The sequence below is a fragment of the Mauremys reevesii genome, linkage group 21, assembly GCF_016161935.1.
Source record: "Mauremys reevesii isolate NIE-2019 linkage group 21, ASM1616193v1, whole genome shotgun sequence".
Lineage (NCBI taxonomy): Eukaryota > Metazoa > Chordata > Testudines > Geoemydidae > Mauremys > Mauremys reevesii.
In genome coordinates, this window is record NC_052643.1 from 18,650,718 (window position 1) to 18,674,193 (window position 23,476).

At 44.2% G+C, this 23,476-nt stretch overlaps 1 protein-coding gene across 7 annotated transcripts in view; it reads right to left on the reverse strand.

Annotated features, from left to right (window-relative positions):
* Nucleotides 1–23,476, reverse strand: part of ACOT7 (acyl-CoA thioesterase 7) — a 90,323-nt gene that overhangs the window by 23,657 nt on the left and 43,190 nt on the right. For 5 of the 7 annotated variants that reach the window (XM_039509001.1, XM_039509006.1, XM_039509000.1 and 2 more), the window contains 2 exons: nt 22,978–23,064; nt 5,633–5,749 (listed from right to left, as the gene is read on the reverse strand). In XM_039509001.1, coding sequence (XP_039364935.1) covers nt 5,633–5,749; nt 22,978–23,064 — 204 coding nt within the window. Of the gene's footprint in view, nt 1–5,381; nt 5,558–5,632; nt 5,750–22,977; nt 23,065–23,476 lie in introns of those variants that run through there. The other 2 variants (XM_039509005.1, XM_039509004.1) reach the window with 2 other exon arrangements.

The window sequence follows — 23,476 nt, forward strand, 5'->3', positions numbered from 1 at the left end:
TACCAACATCACGTCTATGATACAGAAGGTCAGAAGACAGGTTTTCCAGGTTCTCTGTAGCTCTTGGAGACTTCCACAGTGCCCAACAAAGATATACTAAGACAAATTCAATCCCGGTGTAAGTGGGAGCAAATCTATTAACATGAATGGTACTGCAGTGCCTCCTACAGCAGGTTTGAATTCAGCCAACTGCTTTTATTGACCTGGCGCCATTGCACGGCCACTGATGTTCTCCATTTTAAGCACTGGGCAGCAACATGAAGAGAAGGCAATTGCTATAGTTCTGAAGGTCTCTCTAACCAGATGGGGATGTCCCCTTGCCCTGACCCTGGCCTGATGTTGTACATTACAGACCTCTAACAGCTCACTATTTAGACTAGATATGCTTCAAGGAATTCTGTCCCAGGAGTTGGCTACAAAACAGAACAAAGGAAACAAGACCATTCTGTGTTCATGCGGGCACTCTTTCCATCTGAATTTACAGAAATTTTCCACTACGTCCAAACTGTTAATTGAGCTGGAACAGCCTGGGTTTCGGGAGACAGCTTCTCTCCACTCAGGGATGAGGAGATCTGACCCACATTTTCTCCTGTAAATGGCTTAAAAGCTATTTAATGAAATTTAACCTTTGATTTTTTAAACATTCCTATGCAATTTCAGCACCTTAGGGAAAGGAAGTGTTTTTCTTTACATTTCAGATTTTAAACCAACTGAAGCCAGAAGCAGAGCAAGTGATTTGTAGACCAAGTTTACGGTTTGTAGCTTCATGCATTTCCCTTAAGGAAACACATTATAAAAACAGAGTGTGGAGTAAAAGTGATCTCTGAAAGAGCCACGATACAGTAGTAGGTAAAACAAAGGAAATGCCCAAGATGGGGTTGAGATTAAAGGTAACATTTTCTAAAAAGGGGCATTTTTCTTTAATCGTAAGAGTGTGTCCACAAGCACTTGGCCTAACTCTGGAAGCAAAACTCCCCTCAACTTAAACAGAAGCCCTCTCAGTCCTGTAAGCTTAGGCCTGGGTTTTGTGGAAGGTTAAATAAGAGCTTCTTCTCATTTTCATTAGAATCCTGAGGGTGCTGCTGACTGGATGGGTCTTGCCCTCCATATGAAACCCCTGAGTTAGGGAGGGGGAAAGACAGCCAGTTGGCAACTGTGTTATTTAAGGACATCACTCAATGAAGGAAGCTACAGTAGAAGTCCTCATTTCCATTCTGATTTGACACATCAATTTACTAAAATCCAAGAAACTGCATGTTCAGTTGGCACCAACAAATCACAATGCACCAACCTAAAAAGGTTAATTTGCCCACATTTTGGGGAGAGAGGCAGAATATTCGGCTACTTCCATTCAGATGTAGAAGTGTACATTAACGTAAGAACATAAAAAGGGCCATCCTCGGTTAGCCCAATGGTCCATCTAGCTCAGTATCCTGTCTCCCGACAGTGGATGGTGCCAGATGCTTCAGAGGGCAATTATCGAGTGATCCATCCCATCGTTCAGTCCCAGCTTCCGGCAGTCAGAGGTTTAGGGACACCCAGAGCATAGGGCTGCATCCCTGACCATCTTGGCCTATAGCCTTTGATGGACCTATCCTCCAGGAACTTATTTAATTCTTTTTTGAACCCACATACATTTTTGGCCTTCACAATGTTCACTAGCAACAAGTTCCACATGTTGACTGTGCATTATGTGAAATACTTCCTTATGTCCGTTTTAAATCTGCTGCCTATTAATTTCACCGGATGACCCCTGGTTCTTGTGTTATGTGAAGGGATAAATAACAGTTCCCTATCAGCTTTCTCCACACCAGTCATGGCTTTATAGACCTCCACTATATCCCCCTGTATAATCTCTTTTCTAAACTGAACAGTCCCAGTCTTTTTCATCTCTCCTCATATGAAAGCTGAGTAATTTAATAGCAGAACTTTTAAGACAGCACTTTGTACAAAAGTTCTATGGAGCATTAGGGGTTAAAAAAAGTTTTGTTCATTTTCAGTAAAGTTAAAGTTAATATTTATTTTTATATAAGCCATAACTGATCATGATGTACAGAATTAACATACACAGAGCTAGTAGACTAACTGGGCTATGAACAAAGTTTGTTTAGCACCATTAAATGAACACTTAGAAGTACACTCTCAGAATTAGCAGTCAGAAACTGGCACACGGCATACTTAGATCCCAGGTATGGAGAGGCTGCAGAGCCTATAGCTGCACACATTATAAATACCAGTTGGGATCCATGCACATCTGGCAAGAGCATAACAGGCTGCAGTTACTGCTATTTCTCTGTAGACCAGCACAGTCCATGTCATAAGCTGATATTTGGTATATTTACTATGACAGCACTGTAGGATGCTGTTGCTGCACTGATCTGATGTACTTCAAGAGGATACTGGGTCACATTAATTCCCCACACTGAAGTGGCCCATGCAATCTAAGCACTAACCTCAACGGTCAGATGATCTCATTCCAACACATTCAAGGGAGCTGGCTTCCTGCAGCCACTTAGGCACAGTAATAGCTCAGAGGAGAAAACCAAGACCACAAACTACTTTGTATTATGACCTTTGCCAAATGGACTAAAAGCTAGGCCAGGTCCCTTCATTTTTTTGGTCATTTGTGAAAAGAAAAAACAACAAAAAACAAAACAAAACAGAAAAAACACTTCTCTGCAATCAACAAGACCCCCAGCAGAGAGTCTTCAGAACTCTTGGGTGAATATCATCTTGTCCTGGTCACTTATTACTGCTTAATTTATCATTTTCCCCCAAAACTTCCTCTACTGACACTTCAATTTGGGACGGTTGCTCAGATTTGTCATCTAAAAAATTGCTCAGGTGTGTGACTCTCCCTCACGTCGTCTGCAATGAAGACTGATGGAAGATGTTGCACTGGCTTGTGACAGCAACCTCACCTTTCCATTTGAATTACTGCTTTCGTCCACAGAGACACTATAGAACAGGTTCTATAAAACAGCTTTATTCCAAGCAAGCTGATTCTCCATTTGGTAGGGGAGAACTTGTAGGTGAGCCACTCATTGGTAACAGCATTTTCTTTGTGACCAGAAAGGCCCTATCTAAATTAGGGTCGCATAACAAACTCTGGGCAGACTCTGATGGACACGCTCATTCGTTAGCCCAAATCCCCAAGTCTTTACTCAGGTGATGGAGTTTTGATTTCAGAAATGAGTAAGGACTTCATAATTTAGACTCTACCAGTGGTAATTAGGACTTTAATTTTATTAGTTTTTAAAACTAAGATTTGCTTGAGTTTCTGTCTCCAAAATTACTTTTCTGCACTGAAAAGAGTCTGTGTCCAAAGCAGGTCCTGTTGGAGGAATAATCCTATTACAATCCTGATTTTTAAATTCATTGCTGGAGAAAGTTCCTTACTCTATTGAAGTTTGTATTCATAAAGATTTCCTCTCAAAACCCCAGCATGTTGCACTGTGTAAGTTCAGTCTGAAGGCATCTGCAAACTTTCCCTGAGATGTAACTAGCCAAATCATACTCTAATGACAGGAGTTTACTGTCTATTGCATGTTCCTTTCCACTCATTTTTAAAACACAACATTGGGTTTATCTGCATTGTTTTTATTGCAGGATATTTTAAACTCATTTTGGCTAGAACCCTAGAAACATCCAGTCTCTCCTGAGCAGCTGGATAAAATTTGCAATGGATGGAATATTTTCCAACAAGAACAATCAGATTACATTTACCATCTGCACTCTATACTTTCTAAAATGGTTGTAAAAATCAAGGCTATTAGAAAAAAGATTTTGATTTCATTACTTGTTTGGGAATGTGCAGTTTCTCTGCTCACTGAGGGAACTGCATAATTATAGATTAATGCTGACATTAATCATGCCCCTCTGAGCTGGAATTTGAGAAGCTGGTATTTCAGAGGTTATGCAATTTTCTGACATGCCCTACAAGCTCAGACCTGAAGAAGAGCTCTGTGTGGCTCGAAAGCTTGTCCCTCTCACCAACAGGAGTTGGTCCAGTAAAAGATATACCTCCCACACCTTGTCTCTACCAGCTCAGAGAGAGACATGAAGGACTCATGACCAATACTTGTACATATGGTAAAGAAACTGGATCTCTCCAACTTTGGGATTCCATTTCACTTACAGACCAACACCACCACAGGCCAACTACTTTTACAAATGAGCTAACAATAAGCTTGGGAAGCTTAAACTCATAACTTTGCTAGACACTAAAAATCTTAATAAAAAGACACTGGATTTATTGCATATTACAACAATCTGTAACCTGCTAGCCCCTACACTTATTTACAACGTAACAGAAGGCAGAATTTCACCTACTGCCTTCACCACCACACCAGGTTTTAATTTTTTCATGCTAGACAGTCGGTGAGCTTAAACAGTTTTATGTCAGCAAATCAAATTTTGGTAAAAATGTGTGTCCTAAAGTGACAACTCAAAATCTCTGCTATTCCAAACAATGAAGTCTGCAGCTGGGGAGAGGGGAGGGGCTGGTCACACTGAGGCCTTGACAGCCTGTGCAGCAATTTATAATATCCAAGGTTGTCAATTTTAGACAGCAAAGGTGAGTGTTAGGCAGACACAGAATTTCACTGATCCTGACTGAATACGTACTTCATGGTGCATTTAGCAGTGTAATTTATTTAGGTAATTTGTAACAAAGCTGCACAATGTCAGGCTTTCGTTTCCTTTAATTTAGCACTGGCAGTGAGTACCTGCTGTGTGCAATATGGGAACTGAACTGTATGAACTAAATGTTAAGTCATCTAGGGAGCCAATACCAAGCTCAGTGCTCACAACCAGCCTCAGACATTCTGCTTGCTTCTATACCCGAGTGTGCTGCTCCGTTCAAGCGGATTGGGTTGCATGAATGGAAATGAGAGGGAAACTGGCCCATTTAGTCTTTTTCTGGGGTATACTTTCACCTCAGAGCACAAAATGCTACAAAAGCATGACTCTGCACACAGCAAGATGGAAACAACTTCATAAATACGTATGTAAACAAGTGCCCAAAGGTGCGAGGGCTGCCTAAACAGCACGCCCCCAGAGCTCTGCCTCCAGCATCCATATCCCTAGTACCGGAACTCGCTCTCAGGAGTATTCTGAGGTGGTTGGGAGATTGGGTTTCCACAGGAACAAGAGATGCGAGCTAATTTGGTAATGATGGTTAATGAAGTTCTCTTTTCTCAAGGAGATAAAACATATATTGTCTGCCTGAAAGCATGTCTATGAACTGCTTTTATCTGACAACAAGTAGTCTAAATGACCTTTACCACTCCTTGTGACAGGAAGACCATCCCTATGCATGCATGCGTATATTACCTAATATGGCCTTGGAAGCCATTGGAGTGGAATAATATTTCAAGATGAAGATTTTGGCTCAGCTTTACCAAATCAAATCCACTGGGACGTCTAGCAGCTAGGGCTCAGCACCAGGCTGATTTCTCCACCCCGGTCGGTCTGTCTCCGTTTCGTTTCTCTGGCCACAGACTGGGCTTCCCCTTCACTGGCTCCCCAGCGACCAGACACGGGTCTCATGACGGGGCTTCAATGAAACACCAATAAAGTCAGAATCATCTAATAAGTGGCTTATCTCCTTACGCTTAGGGTTCTCCTTTACCTTTTTTGATCTTCTCATGGAAGTTAATGGCATCCACAGAAGCTGTGACAATGTTGGTCTTACAATGGCGAGCAGCTACAATTCCAGCTACCTCGTCCATTAACTTCATAGTAACACCTGCAAGGGGAAAATTACAGATTAGCGAGCAAACTGAATACAGGGTGACTTCCCTAGACTGAAGGTTCTTCTGAAAAACAACAGCAAGATACACTTCAAAGAGGACAAACTGTAAATGAAGAATTGGCTACTGCCATGTTTCCTGCCCGCCGAACGGGCATTCACTCGACCCCCATTCTGCAGGAAGCTAAACCTATTCGAGTAGAGGGAGTCTCTCCGGGAACACGAAGGGCAGCAAACGGCTCTCTCCATTGAGATGCTGGAAACAGCTGACCAGGGTTTGGTCTGGTTTGAAATGAGGAAGATGTGAGCAACAGAAATTTCACTAACTGAACTTTTACAGTGTGTCCTCCAAAGAGACCAACATACATTTGGCTTTGGGAATATACCCACGAGCATTTCTGCGTAGTTTATGAAGAGACGACTGTACCAACTAGACACTTCACAGCAGTAACCGACCGGCATGGCCCCTGCCCACAGGCACTTACAATTTAAGTGTAGCCACGATGCAATGTGTATGGTTGACAAACCCGAGAAAGGATGGATTGACAAGGAATCAGGATAACAGACATACTCCCCACAGCCAACCAGCCTGAAGGCACAGGTACATTATAATAAACATCTATAAACTGAATCACTGACCCCTTTATTGCAGGCATCCCACAAGGCATGACTGTCCAAGAGGGATTCAAATGGAAGGAAGGTAATGAGTTTGTGGAGCAGGTCAGCAAGGGCATTCCATAGCTGGTTAGACTCTGCATGCAGGGCACGTCTGCACTAAAAATTTAAGTCGACCTATGTTAGGTCGACTTACAGCCACCACAGTAATGACTGCGTGGTTCATGTCCACACTGCCCTGGTGTCGGTGGTGCACTTCCATTGACGTGGGGGCTGCCCTGAGGCTCCTGGCTTCCTGCCAGGCTGTTGCCCGGGCTCCCTGCCCCCGCCATGGAGCTGAGAATCCTGGCGGCTGCAGTGCTCCCGGCAAGGAGCTAGGAACCTGGGGGCGGGGGAGTGGGGGGGGAGAGGAACGACAGCCCCTGGGCTCTCGGCCAGGAGCCTTGGTGCAGCCGGGTTCCCAGAAGGGAACGGGGAGCTGGGAGCCCGGCTGAGAGGGGGAACTAGGTCCCTGGAAGGCAGCCCAGCTAGGAGGGAAGAGCCTGAGGGAGACTGGCTCTCGCTGGAGCCCCTGCTCCCCCAGGCTTTCTTGTCAATTTCACAGCTAAGAATGACAGCCAACGGTCAAGGTAAGTATCCCGCAGTGTCTACCTGGACACTGCATTGCCCTACTACATCGACATAAACCCTACGCCTCTCATGGAGGTGGAGTTAGTATGTCGGTGTAGTAGGGCACTTACATCGGAGGGAGCAAGGCTGCAGTGTGGACACTGACATAATTAGGTTGCCTTATGTCGACCTAACTCTGTAATGAAGTCTAAGAGTGTGTGAGTGAGTGAGAGTGAGAGAGAGAGAGAGTCAGTGTAAGATACGCAACTTCAGCTACGGGAATAGCATAGCTGAAGTCGACGTAACTTAGACTGACTTACCTCCCGTCCTCACGGCACGGGATCGATGGCCGCAGCTCCCCCATCAACTCCGCTTCCGCCACTCACCCTGGTGGAGTTCTGGAGTCGACGGCAGCGTGTTCGGGGATCCCCAATAGATCGATCGCTACTGGCGGGTAGTCTGGACATACCCTAAGGCTTGGTCTGCATTACTAAGCAGTTCAAGCTTTAAGGTCTCACGCGGCATCGTTGTATACTGCTCCCCAGCTATGAGAAATCTAATACCATGTAAAGAACACATTCTCTACTGCCTCTCATGGGCTGAAGGATTGTTCATTACACTAGCGACACACAAGTGAAGGAACCCCTGATCGTTTGCTTGTCTGCTCAGTGTTTAGCCATTACAGGCACCTTATTATGTAGCCTTTTGGCCTGACAACAAGGCTTATCACAGCAACACAGTATGTGATTGAAAAGAACAGAGATGCAAAGGAGACCTCACCTTGCTAATGGATTACAGTTTATGTTATTAATTCAACTTGTATCAAATGTGACCTGAATGGCTCCATTCTGTGGTGATCAAGGCACACCACCCCCTCAGCTTCTCTAAGCACTGCTCATATGTATGCACACACCAAGGATATTCAGAAGCAAATGGTCTGTGCTGGAATATGCTACAAGGACATATCGTCTTTAAATCGTAAATTGCAGGTTTCATACCCATCAATTGCTAAAGCTACTATAGCGGTTTTGTTAAAAGAAGCACTGAGGCAAAGCGCCCTGAAATGTATTTAGCACAGTCTTCAATCAAAGGTAACCTGCACTTCACCTCAAAAGCTCTTATTCCCACTATACCCAGTGGATGCGAAAAATGAAACTATCAACCTGCTGTTTATCTGCAAGTTGGGTAATTTATGCTTTTTCCTTCGTGTTTTCACACAATCAGATGACAGATTCATGACCCAGTTGTACAGTACTATAAAGAACAGGCAGAGAAATTTTTTCAGGTAATCCAAGCTGAACCTTCAAGTCGCTGCAGGCAGAATAACCATGTAAAGCAAATGACAGACAAAGATGGACTAGTAATCACGGAGGATCTTTGTTGAAGGTATTTTGCGAGAACCAGCACGGCGCTGCATGCTCATTTGGGGATAAAACTACAAAAGAACTGGAAGCTTACGGGGGTGACCCTTTTGCCACCCAATTACATGGTGACGTACAGCAGCTGCGCTCTGCTTTGGACACTGACACACTTGTATCCTCTGACTCTGGGGACAGAGGAGAAGGAATTATTTGTATTACAGTGGGACCCCTGATCCCATTGTGCTAGGCCCTGTAGAAACACCTACAGAGATCTCCTGACTGGAAAAGCTTGCTATATTACAACTGAACGGTTTGTGATGATAGAACAGAACAACAGCTCGCAATGCACAACTGTCTGAAGTGCAAATTCCCCTAACCTTATATGGAATTCAGCTGAACTCCTCCATTTTGTGCTGTTCAGCGTATACTAACAAGGAGGGAAATAAAGTAAAATTAACTGTAGCTTTTCAGGCATCACCCCACCCCCAACCCCAGTGCTCAGCTCCAGGACATTTCTTCCTTCCTGCAGACGCTTTTTGCTCTGCAACCACTTACAGTCTTTCTAGATGCTGGTGCTTAAAATAAATTGTTCCCAATGGGTTTCTACCAAAATTCCATTCCTGCTCGTTTAATTCCAGTACATCCCTTCCACTAGAAAGCTTTTCAGACACATCGCGCCCAGGATAGGCCTAACAGCGTTTCCACTAAAAGAGGGTTGCCACTGGTGACTGAGACTCCTGCACATTGAAGGAGTTACAGAACCAAGTTCTGGGGCACCACGCTCAGGTCCCCCCCGGTCTCTCTTCTAACTTCATTCCCCTGAGCCTCAATTCCCCATCTGTCACATGAGGCTAATCCCACCCCCTCACCTCATGGTGGTTATGAAAGTAAGTGTTTGCCAGGAACTCAGACACTATAGCGCTGAGTGCCATACCAAAACCCTTGATGAAACTGATAATTCTGACTTCAGAGCAGGGCTTGAATATTATGCAATAAATAAGGTGCACACACGGAATCATGAGGATAAAACAAGATACTAAATAGTTGCTCACTGAGTAAGCACCATCCACCCTGTGCACTTAGTGAGGCAGGGGCCTGTGGAAATAATATGTGACAACGTAATTTAGGAGTAACATAATGAATATGCACAAGGGCACTAAATTGAGGTTGCACAGGCTTGATTGTGCAAGCTTAATACTGTTATTTTAACAGTTTTTGCATCTGATTTAGGATTTTAAAAAAAGCAAACTGAAAAAACAAATTCCTTCATAGGCACTGACTTTTGTTTTTGCCAGTGGGTGCTTTTGAAGAGGTGGGGGTTGGGGTGGAGCTCTCTGCCAGCTTTGGGGGGGAAGCTATTTTCAGCATATTTATATACTTTCATATTCTAGTTATTGAATATATGTTTATCATTGGCATCTTTATTTTAATAATGATTCAATTGTTATGAACTACATTCTCCTGAATTACAGTACATTAAAATCATTGCAATCACCTAAAAGCTGTCCTCACTAACATCTCCGTTTAAAGACATTATGCCTCACTGTAGCTTTCTGGATGAAACTGTCAGCAATCTTATTTCCCTGGTATTGTTTTGATGCACGTGAAGGACAGCTACATTATTCAGTTGCATCTGCCCCACTGATAACTGGAGATAATTTTTAAGTCTTCTGAAGCTGGAGAATGAGTCCAGGATGATACAAGCAGAGGGAGAAGGATTCTTATAAATTTGCAGTATTCCGGAAACAGAATGCTTCCAAAGTACTGCAAATTACTCCGGGATCTCTTTCGTGATGGGTAACAGCTAATTTAGGCACCATCATTTTGTGTATATAGTTGGGATCACATTTTGCCATATGCATCACTTTGCATTTAATACTGAATTTCATCTGCCATTTTGTTGCCAAGTCACCCAGTTTTGTGAGACCCCTTTGTAATTCTTTGCCATCTGTTTTGGACTATTGTAAGCAATTTTGTATCATCTGCAAACTTTGCCACCTCACTGTTTACTCCTTTTGCAGATCATTTATTAATATGTTGAACTGCACTGGTCCAAAACCAGTACAACCGCCTCAGGGGACACCACTATTTACTTCTCTCCATTCTGAAAATGGACCATTTATTACTAATTAACTGGAGTGCCTGGGAACGCTTTCAGGATCATCTAACAATCCTTAATTTAATAATCCCTTTGTTATCTTAATCACCCTGCCTCTGTTTATAAACAAAGTCCCTGCCCCAAGGCAGAAGTTGTTAGCAGCACAGAACTCCCACATTCCACACTCAAGCTCTGACTCCTGGGTGCCCACTATTTTTTTTTCCATGGGTGTTTGAGCCCCAGAGCACCCAGAGTTGGCACCTATGCTGACACCCAGATGGTTCATCAGCAGGGTTGGAACCTTTAGATCCACTGCACAGACCTCTGCTACCTGAACTGAGTAACTGATAGCAGTAGTAGGCTGTCGCCCTCTTTGTGTACCAGCACTACTGGGAGATGAGACACTCAGGAATTTTGGGTTCCATGCCAGGCTCTAGTGGGGAATGTGCTCTAGGACACAGACTTCTGCCCTTTCCTGCCAAGCTTGATCCCTTCTGCACCTTTTCCCCACCCCCAGCTCCTTGCGCCAGTCCCATTCCCCTTGCCAGCTCCGTCCGAGTCCTCCACTGCCAGCTCCTGGTCCAATCTGTCTCTTTTCCCCTCCCCTCTAATCTAACACTTCCTCCCAGGCTCCTCATTCACTCAGTATCTGCTAACCACATCCCTGGCTCCTTGCCTCAGTCTCTTTGCCCAGCCAGTCCCAGTTCTCTCCCAACTCACGGGGGGACATTCAGCCGGGGGCACACACAGGGCATGCCAAATTTCAGCTGTTACAACCACCTGAAAACAGGGTCTTCTAACGGAAGGTGTCAGGCAACGTTGATAGGCAGTGGTACCAGTCCCTTCTAAAGTAGAAACCTGCTAATGGAAAAGCTGTTGCCACCCTAATGGTACTAACAATGCAGCAGTTACGACATTTCCTACAACCCACTTGCCACAGATGAAGGCATTTAAAGCATGTTCCCCTTCTTTTGAGAAGCTAGTGCTAAATATTGACATCAGACCATTCATTCTACATAGCTGTCTGGATGTCTGGTGAAGGGAACTCAGCAACCGGTTTTATACCGGCAGCATTTATCATATCCTACTGTATGTACGATGTTATAAATAGCCTAAAGATTCACTAACACAAGGAAAGTCTGCCAAGTACAGTTTATTAAAGATATCATTTTATGCCACTGGGATTTAGCCCTGCTTGGCCCAAAGCAGAGCACACTAAGATTCCACTGACAGGCTGTTACTAAAAATAGCAGAGCAGTGCAAGCATGTGAAAATGGTGACATGCTTTCCAGCTCCTTTGCTGCTTCAAAGAACAGGATGTGAGCTATAAAGTAATAAAATTGCATTTTCCTTCAAACAATAGTTTTTCAACCAACTATGGACAGATCAGGGAGTAACATGGAGGTTTAACACCTTTATTTTCCCACCTCAGTCTCTGCAAGCTTCTCAGCAGGGCCGCTGGAACAATTTGTAGACTGGGGGGGCTGAAAGCCATTGAACCAGTAAATCCTGTATATAACAGAAACCACTTCAAGCCAAGGGATGCAGCAGCTCCCCCAGCACCCTAGTTCCAGCATCTGTGCTTCTCAGAACAAACAATATTAATCCATGTTCCTGACAGCATTGTGGAGACCTTTGACAAAGGGGGGAGCAGAAGTATTCATGCCCTTCCTGTTCTAGTCAATGAGAAATTCATAGGAGAACCTGTGCACGGCTTTAACCCTCAGTATCTCTGATTAAGCATTAGACCAAGATTCTGAGAGAAGCACAGAATTTACTGCACACACTGCTACGTGAACTGTATGTGTGCATATAGCTGTAGATGTTTTCATCGGTTTCCTATTTTGTTACGCACATTTGTAGAATGCTTTGGGATTCTGAAGGATGGAAGGGGACGTGTACGGCTAAACAGAGCCGCACATGAATTCCACACATTATCCTGGGACTGCTCATAGATCAAAGATTTCGTCCCAAGGCCAATATTCTTCTGCCTCAAAATCTCTCTGCACTTTGGATTATGGAACCAGAAACCCAACATTATATTCTGCCCCCCACCCCCTTTTATACAAGCAAAATCCAAAAAGGTACTAAACTACTTGCATCTCAAAGTTCTCTGAATTCACCCAAAGTGGGGGAGCTCTCCTTCTACATCCAAATTCAAGTACATTCTCCAGGCCGCTGCTCTCATTACAACTGTCAAACCTAGTTAGAGCAGAAAATGCCATATCAAGTAACCAAGACTTAAAGAAAATATTTATTCTTATAAAATAAACAATCCTGCACTATTTGTCACATCTTCATTCTGGATCTTTGGCTTTTGCTGCACCCTCTATCAGTGCCAGAGTAACGGTAGGTTGAGGGGTGTAGGCTGGATGTTACCTACGCTTTTGTCCACTGCAGTCAGTATTGATATGACCTTTTTACATTGTATTTGGGAACTCTCTTATCTACTTTCCCTTTCTGTACACACCTCTTTCCAGGTTCAGACTGTAAATCCTTGCCGTTTTCTTATTGCTCAGACAATGGATGCTGCCAACCAGGGGAATTACAGCAAATTACAGTAATTTCATGTTCCGTATTTATAATCTGAGATTTGCAATTTAAAAGATAACAATTGTAGAATTTACATTTCTCAAATGTGTCACTTTTTTCTTTCCCGCATTAAAAAAAGCAGCCGTACTTGGCCTAAACGTGAATCCAAACATCTGGTACTGCAGATATTTTTGAATGCAACATTTAACTGTCTGTGGATCTTAAATTTTGACAGCATGTTGACTATCTTTGAAAACATTGTTAAAAATAGATCCTTAAAAAAAAAACTTTTCAAAAGGCATCTGATGTATGACTAGGTCATGTTTTTCTTCAAACAGGAGCTACTGGATTGAATTCATGAAGAATGCCTAACCTTAATTTGACAACACAGCAAAGAAAATCGTCCCCTTTTACCAATCCAAAATTGGGTAATGGATGAATTGGGAAGCGTGACACTATTATTTGTGTTACAGCAGTGCCTGGTAATTCCAGTCCTGGCCCTACATTCCACACTGCCAGGTGCCATACAGACAGCTTACAGTCTTGGTGTCGGAGAGGAAGACACCACAGACAAATGGAGTGGGGGGGAATGAGGTAACAGTGAACAGAGCTTAGTGAGGAGGAGGAGGGAGGAGTTTCAGCCCAGCACTTGCCAAAACAAATGCCAGATGGGAATGATTTGGAGGCATTATGCCAGGGGTAGGTTTCAAGGAGAGAGAGAACTAACAGTAAGTGTTATAAAACTGAAGAGTAGGACTGGGTAGAGGAGAGTATTTCATTTATTTTATTCCAAGGGTTTAGTTTTTTAACGTAATAGCCTGATCCAAAGCCCACTGAAGTCAAGAGGAACACTCCTGTTCACGTCAAAGGGGTTTGGATCAGGCCACAGAGTAGGGAACAGCACACTAAAAACCAGAATACCTGCCCCTGATTCCAACACTACATGCACCAAAATGATTTCAGATTAATATAAGGCACCCAAAGTGCCTTCTAGGTTTTTAATGGGCAATTTAAATAAGCCCCTCTGAAGTGGGGCTAAAAGTTTATAAAATGTAATTATCTATTTTTATATATAGATATTTTAATTGTTTATATCTAATTCACAAGAAGTCTTTTTTAGCATATTCTCATTGCTTGCATCTAGTGGGAAATATTGCAACATATTTGTTTCAATAGGAGCCTCGCTGCACTTCTCTATAAAAGGGGAGGGGGAACTGTGCTGAACTTTCCTTAAACCCAAAATAATCAGGAGTAAAACATATATTGATTTAGGAACCAAAGAGCTGCCAAGTGCTGACAAAGCTTTGGGCAAGAAAGCTTTCTGTTGGGGAGAATAGAAAAACAATTATGTAGTTTTTACTTCCAGGAGATACGGAAGTCTTGTCTTCAGGAGTGCTTCCCACTCATCTAGAATACCCACTAGAACTCAGCACCTCTGGAATTAAATATCAAGCCAGGGACACTAAGGCCTCATTCAAGCTGCAAAGACTTTCACTACCTGAGTTTAGTTAAAATGGCTAACAAGGAGTCAAAGCCCAACAAGTACTTATACAGCTTCCGGGGAAACAGGTGGCTGAGAGACCATATATATGCATGAAGTGTTAGTTGGTTAAACAGAGGATATTGTGTCTCAAGAACTGACCACACTATTCAAGACGAGTCTCCTGCACCAGATGAGACAGAAATGCCAAACTCAGCATATGCAGCCACTGAAGAGGACTATTAAGGAAATATGGTTGAAATAAGCAATTGGCCGTATGGCTGAGATTCACTGCCACCACACCAGTGGCCCATGGCAAGAATGTAATGGCTGTCTGTCTATTGCGCTGGACAGGTGTCCATGTGCAACAAAAGCCACCAACAACTGTCACCAGAGGTGGCTTTTATATTCAGGCTCTCCCAGTGTAGCTTGCAAGGATGAAGAGAGGTGTCATAATGATGTATGGCTTAGCGCTACAGCTGTTTGCTTGCATCCCATCCTGTATACTGGAGTTCCAGTTATGAATTTGCTCCACTTCTCATGCCAAGTGATTTAAGTTCTCTCCCACAGAAACACCAGTGTTATGTGTACAGTTACCGATAGCAGCAACAACGCACATGCCCTAGTTGTGGGAGAAGCAGATCCCCCATTCCACATTCTGGTTCTCATCTAGCTAATCTCCTTGATCAGCCAGAACAGGGTTCATTTCCACAGCACAAGGATTGCTCTGGAGAGGGAGATAACAGTTTAGTACAGACTAGCTCTGAAAGAGACATATGTGCATGTCTCTCTGCTTTTCTATGTTCGCTATTATTGCTAGTCTGTCAGAGACAAATGAAATCACATTAACCCTGATTTAGAAGAGGGCTTGAAATGCAGCATCCCATTACTCTTCAGCTAAAGCCAATTAATCACACCCCCAAAGGGCCCATCAAGTCCCTTGTTCAAATCACAACAGCTACTTACTAGGAACCAGCTACACACAGAAATCTCAGCCAGTGCCTGTGTGCAAGCAGCTCTGGGTAAAACGGAGACACTGCACTTGCAGGGCACAGACACATGTGCTCCAGAGCTCTGTTCCAGAGCCAAGCGTTGTGACTTAAAGCATTTACACACTTCATGGGAAGTCACTGACACCCAACCCTTACTGTCCAGCCTCTTCAGTGTTATAAGTCTTGACCCTTATTCCACAGATGTCTACGTTGACTGTCTTCCTCTGTGTAGTGCACAGCACCCATCACACTGAGTAACAAGGAAAGGGTCAGCAGACCCCGCTTTGTCGTACCCGACAGGCCTTGCTCTTTCCCTGATCGCCAAAAGAAAGCAGGCTGATGACACTGGTAAGGAAGCTTCACCTGCTGGAGCCAGCCTTTCCTCCCTTTGATTTCTAACAGAAAGTGGACTCTGCTGTGGTCTGGCCAGAGTCTCAGCCGCTTCCTAGATAACATGGAATTTCCTTCGCACTCTGAATTCACAGCCAGCTTCTTCCAGGTGCCGGTGGCGTACAAAGGAGTCGTGTCGTCTGAAGGGAGCCAGATGGGCTTTATGCAACAGTTTCTCCTCGTGAGCAGGCGCCAAACACCATTAACAGGCAGGAATCCGCCTCTTCTCTCACAGTCCAAGGGACTAGCAATGAGAGTCTTAACCCAACTAGTCTGTCTGCAAGGCCTCCCCTTTGGCAGAAGGAAAGCGATTTCCTACAGCGGGTTGGCTCTAGTTAGACCAGCAAAGCAGCTAAAAAGGCAAAGTGGCCCTGATTCCTGGTAACGATGTAAACCTTCCACTAGACTTCCAAGCGATCCGGACTGCCTGAGCAGCAGGCTAGAAGCCTTGTTTGCTGAGAAAGCATTTGCAAAGCAAGGTGCAATTTGCCATCAATGTTACTGATTGGAATGTTCCTCGGGGCTACCAGTCTGCAGGACTGATTTGGCCCCACCCTCCATGAATAACCCCACTCTAGGCACGTGGGAAATGCACAGCCGAGTATTATTCACTAGAAGGACGGCAGAATTAGACCCTAAGTTTGGATCTTTACAGGGCTCCCTTTCCCCCTTGCTGGATACACCCAACCCATTAATATTAAAGTTATCCATAGGCAACGGATCATGTGAGGCCTGAACGGGAAATCAACATGTGTAATAAGTCTGGGAGACAAATACCAAAAGCAACTAGACTAACTCTGCCCTAGTTTAACTCGACAGCAAAGCCACGGTGCAGGACTATCAATTCAAAGAAGCCTGGCAGCCTTCGAGCTATGCCTACCCTATTAGAAGTAATGTGATAAAAAGTTGTCCCTCTGGGAGCATCCCCTTTGCTTTCCCCACTTCCTCCGCACCCTCAAAGGGCTCAGCGTGCAGGAAGCGCCCTGTGGATGAAGCCATTCCACTGTGCGCAGCATGTCTGCCAGGGAGGTAGGGTCACTTAACCAGTATGCATTCTTCTCTTCCAACCTCCGTACAGCACAAGCTGCTGGCACTGAGTTCTCAGTCACCACTGGCTGAAGAAGAACTGGAGACCCTGTGCTGCACAACCATGAGACTATCCCCAAACCATTCCTCCAACCAGAGCTGAGATAGTGGGCATAGAATGTTTTGGCGGGTGGACAGAGGGAGGATGTTGCCAAGCTAGGCTGGATCCTGAAGCAAGGAGCCACATGATAAACGGGGCTTTTAAAGGGGGACCTTGACCTGCCTTCCCTTAAACACCAGCATATTCACTTTATAGGAAGTGCTCGTGTTCCCCAGGCTGTTTTAATTACACAATCCCCGGTGGCAGAGGAATGCTTGGCAATGACGAGTTACTATAGTAATCACTCATTTGATTATCACCACAAATGATACCAACTCACCTGCTGGAAGATACAATATTTCTTCCTTTTTGATTAAGGAAATCTCTCAATAATGGAATCACTATCACTGCTCTGTTTCAACGTTTACATACACGACTGCAGTTGCGCTGAAGAAATCACGGTTTGATGTTAGTGACTCCATGAGAGCCCCATAATTACAGGCATTAGCCACTGTGAGTAACACAGCATGAACTTGACCAACTGCAGACCTTACAGTGGCTAACTAACTCTGTCATCCACAGTCCAGCAATATTGCCATCCCCAAGATTTCAAAGAACTCATGACACAGGCTCCCCCAAATCGATAGTAGCTTAAAAAGAATTTCAAAGTAAATTTTAAGTTTTCATTTGCATTCTTTTTTACACCTTTCAGCGTCACTCAGATCACATTTTGAAGCTTCTTTCTATAACCATGAGTGCTAGAAATGGACATTTGAAAAGGAAAGCTGAGCTCCACCAGCAACATCGTTCTGCATGGAATGGTTATTTACTCCTGTAACACTTCCATTCTCTGATTGCTCTCTCTCGACTTCAGGAAAAAAAACACACCTTGAGAGAGTTGGCACCACCAGGTCAGGCACCCAGTAAAATCAGCGTTCCTGCACACAGCTCCAGAGCAACAGCTCATTTCTCCACTAGCTACAACTAATCATGCAGCGAAGGGTTACTCCTTTAGGAGTGATTACGTTAATGTCCCGTTACAAGCTCCCAGCTGCTCACTGAACACTTTATATGCGTTCACAGCCCAACAGCGCAATAAAGGGCCCCCACTCCTCCCTGCAGAAGCAGGCATACGAAGGAACCCTTCTACTGAAGCCAGCCTGAGAGGCGGGAAAGAACGCTGCCTGCTTTACGTTACTCCCTTTCTTCTGAATTTAGTTTAGTCCTTTGAGCCCTCAAAGCCCACCAGCAGCTGGGCAGCATAGCTCAGTATTTCAGAAAATGGACGAAGACACCACGACTGGTCAGACAGCGCAGAGCAAACCCTTGATTTCAAAACCTCCATGCTCACCAAGGCAGAGACAGGAGCAGAAATTCAACCTTGTATGGAAGTACCCTATTAATATTACGTGGGACCCAAATTCTTGTTGACCAAGTGAAGTGAGATCCAAAACTCAATGGCATGTCTGGCTGTCTGCCTGCCTATCTGTAATGCGATCAATTCTGAATCCAGCACGTGATCAACTCCTGAGTCCCAGGGAACATTCTAGGCATCAATGGGAAGGTGCCTGTTGAGTTTGCTGACAGAGTTTCATCATTCCCATTTGGTCATGGGAGCACTGGAGAAAAGAATACGGGCAGTCACCACTCATTCCCTCATGTTTGTTTGCATACTTCAATCAGCAAATGAAACTGCAGGGGAGGACTGAGGCTTCGGCAGCGTGGGGGGGCAGGGGTACAGGACCCGAATAGCAAGGCCTGCTGCAGATGAGTATCTATGTTGGCTGAGTAGAACAAGGCTGGAAATTTGCATGATGTCTCCCTTCGTGGTATGACTGGCTAATGCAAGACCATTTACCTTTCCAAGCGCTGACATTAATGCAGTTGCATACGAAAGAGAAATGAGAACCAAATGCAGTGTTGGTTTTCACTCCGTTCGAAGGGTATGGAGATGTCTGACAGACAACGACAGAGTTAGGAAGCGGAAGCGCTCATATTACAATGATTACAAACAGGGAAAAGCCATTTCAAAACCTCCTCATTTTAAATGAGCTTGGGGGAAAATGCCCTCACTTCAGATGTATTTATTGAGTAAGAGCAGCAGCTGAAGACATTTGAAAACGCAAAAGCAAATTAGAATGAGTCAGTAAAGTTTCAAATTAATTTTCTTAAGGCAAAAACTTGTAAGTACAGATTAAAGCTAGAGGCTGAATTTAAAGAAGGTTCAAACAGTACACTGAACATCACATTTTCACAGCAGACATCACTCCACAGCTTTGGTGGGATTTTTCCAGGACCCTGTGACTTACACAGGGTTTTAAATAGAACATGGTGCTGTGTTTGTTGCAGCATCTGTTGCTTTATGCCACTTAACCCTCACAGCTGCTAATTATACCTTGGTTTCTGGTGATGATATCCTAGTTATATTTTTGTTTAGAAGAGGAGCAGGAAACTGGATACATTTGCCTGTACAACCCTATTGAAATTGCAGGTGCTAGAAACTGAAGGCTTTCATTCCACAAGTTCTGGAATCAGACTGTGCACATCTTCACAATGTGCTATCAGCAACATCATTCTGCACGGAATGGTTATTTACTCCTGTAACACTTCCATTCTCTGATTGCTCATTCTGGATCTTGTCATGAGAGCAATGAATTGGGCCTGATTACATCTGTATCCTGGAGAAAGTAGAGCCATCAAGTTTGTTTTGCTTACTAGCAGGTTGGACTTAAATTTGTTAACCCAAAAGTAAGGGTGTTGCTTTCTCCTACAACTCATCCAACCGCCTCTCTTCCTTTATGTTAAGCCAGATCTGATTTGCTCGTATGTGATCAGTACTTAAGGGCACACCTCTCAATTTAAAAACTAAACTAAACTCTGCTCTAATTTACTCCCCCGTCAGCTATCAAATTCTCTTCTACATGGGAGAAACCAAAAGTTTAACTAGTCACATCAACTTAATGTGGAGGTATGGCTGGCTGCATGTTTCGGCCGTACTGCAGAGCTAGATGTTGGTCACTTCACCTTTGAGTTCCATCTATACAGACGGCGTTTACATTTTAGATCTACAACCCTGGCAATACTAAGTCTGGTTAAGACACGACTGTGCAGAGCTTTTGTTAGCCAAAGGCACCAGACTGTTTCCCCCTCAATGTATACGTCCATTGCCAGAAGCCAGAGCCCTTATAAATTAATATTCTATAGTTTATATGCGGAGATTTCCAAGGGACAGGCATTGCTGATGACACTGAGGGCGGATCTCATTTGCCCAAGCCTTTGTTTCCCCAATTTTCGCGTTATCTAGCAAAGGAAAACAATTCTTAAATGGACAGACTCATCAAGTCAAAGGACCAGCTTCTTTCATCTTGCAGTAACTTTACACAAACCCTGACTGAAAATGAGATTCTTAGTGAGCAAGAACAAACAAACAATTATTGGACATGTAGTAGAAAATAAACATACCCAGAACAGTGGCTTGATCCTGTGCTAAGACAGGGTGAAACAAAAGCAGCTATTCTGTTACGATAAACTGGAAACAATCTAACTCCCATTTTCTGTCACCTGCCCAGAACATTTTTTGGAAAGTCTGATTAAACATGATTTGACTAAGTTTGAGGGCTAAAAAAACCTTACTCAAAAATTTTTACACTCTAAGAGCTGTACAGACACTGCTGGGGTATTTGGAAGATGACACGTGGCAGGGAGATTGCACTCTGAGAACTGCAGTGAAAGTAATTTTGACTTGGCTAAGTTATGACATGTAGAACCCTATTACTGTTTGGGTTATTTTTAGGATCACTCTAACCCAAGGGTTCTCAATCTTTATTGTATCATGACCCCCTTCTGACAACAAAAATTACTACCTGACCCCAGACGGGGGGACCAAAGCCTGAGGCCCACCACCCCCAGTGGCTGCAACAGGAGGAAGACACCCGGTTCCCCAAATTGGGGTGAGGCAATGGAGACATTTCATTTGCATAACATGACATCTTAGCAAACAAAGAAGCTAGCTGAATATTCCCAGCACTTTAACACTTCACAAGGTGTAACTCTGAACTCCTTCCATGTAGATAAAGGGGAATGACCCTTTAATGGCTCTGCAAAGAAAGCATTTATTGTATTACTGCTTCACTGGAGTGTTTGATTTATTTAGTTTTGGATTCCTTTGTAGGTAAATGAGAAAATTGCACCATTGAGACCATTACTCCGTTCATCCAGTCTCAATACTGCCGCACATGCTCTGTTCTCTACTGTAGTAGATGACTGTGCTTGATGTTAAGCACATCTTATGAATCAACTGTATATACAACACGCTAAACAAGTAAATGGTGCATTGTGAAGCTGCTGCTAAACAGATCCAAAATACCAGTTGAAGAGTGAGCATATAACAGTAGAGACTTTTTTGCATAAACTGACAAAAAAGTGTTGCAATTTGTAGAAAGTTGAAAGTAATTTAGCACCTAAACATTCCTTCCTAGTCTGAATGTGAGTTAACAGGCACTTGACTGTTATTGATCCTTCCAGAATACCAACAGTAGTGGCTCATGCAGATATCAAACTCCGTATTAGTGAATAAGTTTCACACATTGGTACATTAAAGTTGCAGTCAGTCATTTTTTCATGGAAATGACATTATAAAACTACTGTTTTAAGTGAGCCAAATTCCAGAGATCAAGACACACGAGGGGATAAGGTAAGGAGAAAGTGTCATGCAACAGTGACCAACACAACAGGGTCAGTTAGGGAATTTTATTGTAGTTAAAGTCACTAAAACTGAAGTACTAGGAAAATCAGAGCTGAAAAACAGTTCCTTCAATACAAATGAAGTACTTTACAGTACAGGCATTAACTAATCCAATTCCTATAGAAGTACATACCACACAAATATATTTAATAACGTAACAATCTGAGCATGTCTGTTTAGAATTGATGCACCACTGTGAATATGCAATATACTCTCCTTGAACAACACTTGCAGAGCTGGTATCACACACCAATGTAGATGGGAATTTAGATACTTCTCTCTGAGAAGTGCTCATAGTAAACAATTCTCAGCACAGCCTAATCTAATCTGGTCTCACTGACTCACTTCATATCTTCACACCAAGGCCGCGGGAGCGCATAAGTGGGGCAATTTGCCCCAGGTCCCGGGCCCCCATGAGAGATTTTCGGGGGCCCCTTCACTCACACCGGGGGCCCTGGAAAACACTCGCGGGGCCCGGGGTCCTTCCACCCCGGGGCACCGAATTATCGCCAAAGCAGGACCCGTCACCGAAGTGCCGGGTCTTCGGCGGTAATTCGGTGGCGGGGGACCCCGCCGCAGGTCTTCGGGGCAGGTCCGGACTTCAGCGGCAGGTCCCGGAGCGGAAGGACCCCCCGCCGCCCAATTACCACCGAAGTGGGGCCCCCCGCCGCCAAAGACCCCAGGCCCCCTGAATCCTCTGGGCGGCCCTGCTTCACACAGTGCCTAGCATGAGTGCCTGGGCCACAACAGGGGCTCCTAGGTGCTACCACACTACAAATAAAAAAAATTGTATTTTCCCCACTTCCCTTCTTCTGTAAGAGCCCCCAAGGGTCCGTTTACACAGCCCAAGGCAACGAGCCTCCCGGCCTGGGTGGACAGACTTGGGTTGGCAGGGCTCACACTAGCAGTCTAAAAATAGCTGTGCAAACCGCATTTCGAAGCTGTGGCTAGGGCCACAGCTCAGGCTCAGAAGCCTAGGGACAGGGCTAGCTTCAGAGCTCGAGCTGCAGCTCAGGCCACAGCTTCAAAGCCCCGTTTACAACTGGTTTTTAGAGCGCTAGTGCAAGTCCTGCCAACCCAAGGCTGCTGACCCAGGCTGGGAGCTCACTGCCACGGGCTGTGTGAACGGACCCGGAGTCAGAGTGTGATTTCATTATGCTGGGTATTAAGAGCCTTTACATCTATGGTATTTAATTCTTGCTAAACAATAGCCTGGCAGTTGAGTTCTAAAGTTACACATCACATTTATGCAACCGTGGTAAAACCAGAGCTACTCACCTCCATGTACAAATCCATGTAGAGTGCAGTCTGATGGGCCCACCAGATGGATCAGGCTGGACTGGCTATAGCCTACAGTGTACGGCTCTATGGAAAGAAAAAACAGAGGTCAGACCCACTACATAAAGGATTTGGACTCTAATCATCAGAATTCCCAATGACATACAAGAATGCATTAAGAGGCTGAAGCAGACTTTTAGCTCACCTTATACAGGACAAAGTCTTTGTGCTACCTTATTAAAAATTGTGATGTACATTTAAAGTCAGCAAGTTTTTGAAAAGAGGAAAGGCCATTTGACACACAAAGGTTCGCTGTGGTCAAACTAACCATCTTTCTTAAGCTACAAACTTGGCTTTATTTTTAATCTAGATCTTCACAAGCTAACATCTGAAAATCAGTGTGTTTGTTTCAGTGCCACAGATCATAAAAACGATTCTGAAAATAATGTGCTGGGAAACCAATATGTTAAAGGACTCAGCCTACAGCCCAGTGTTAACA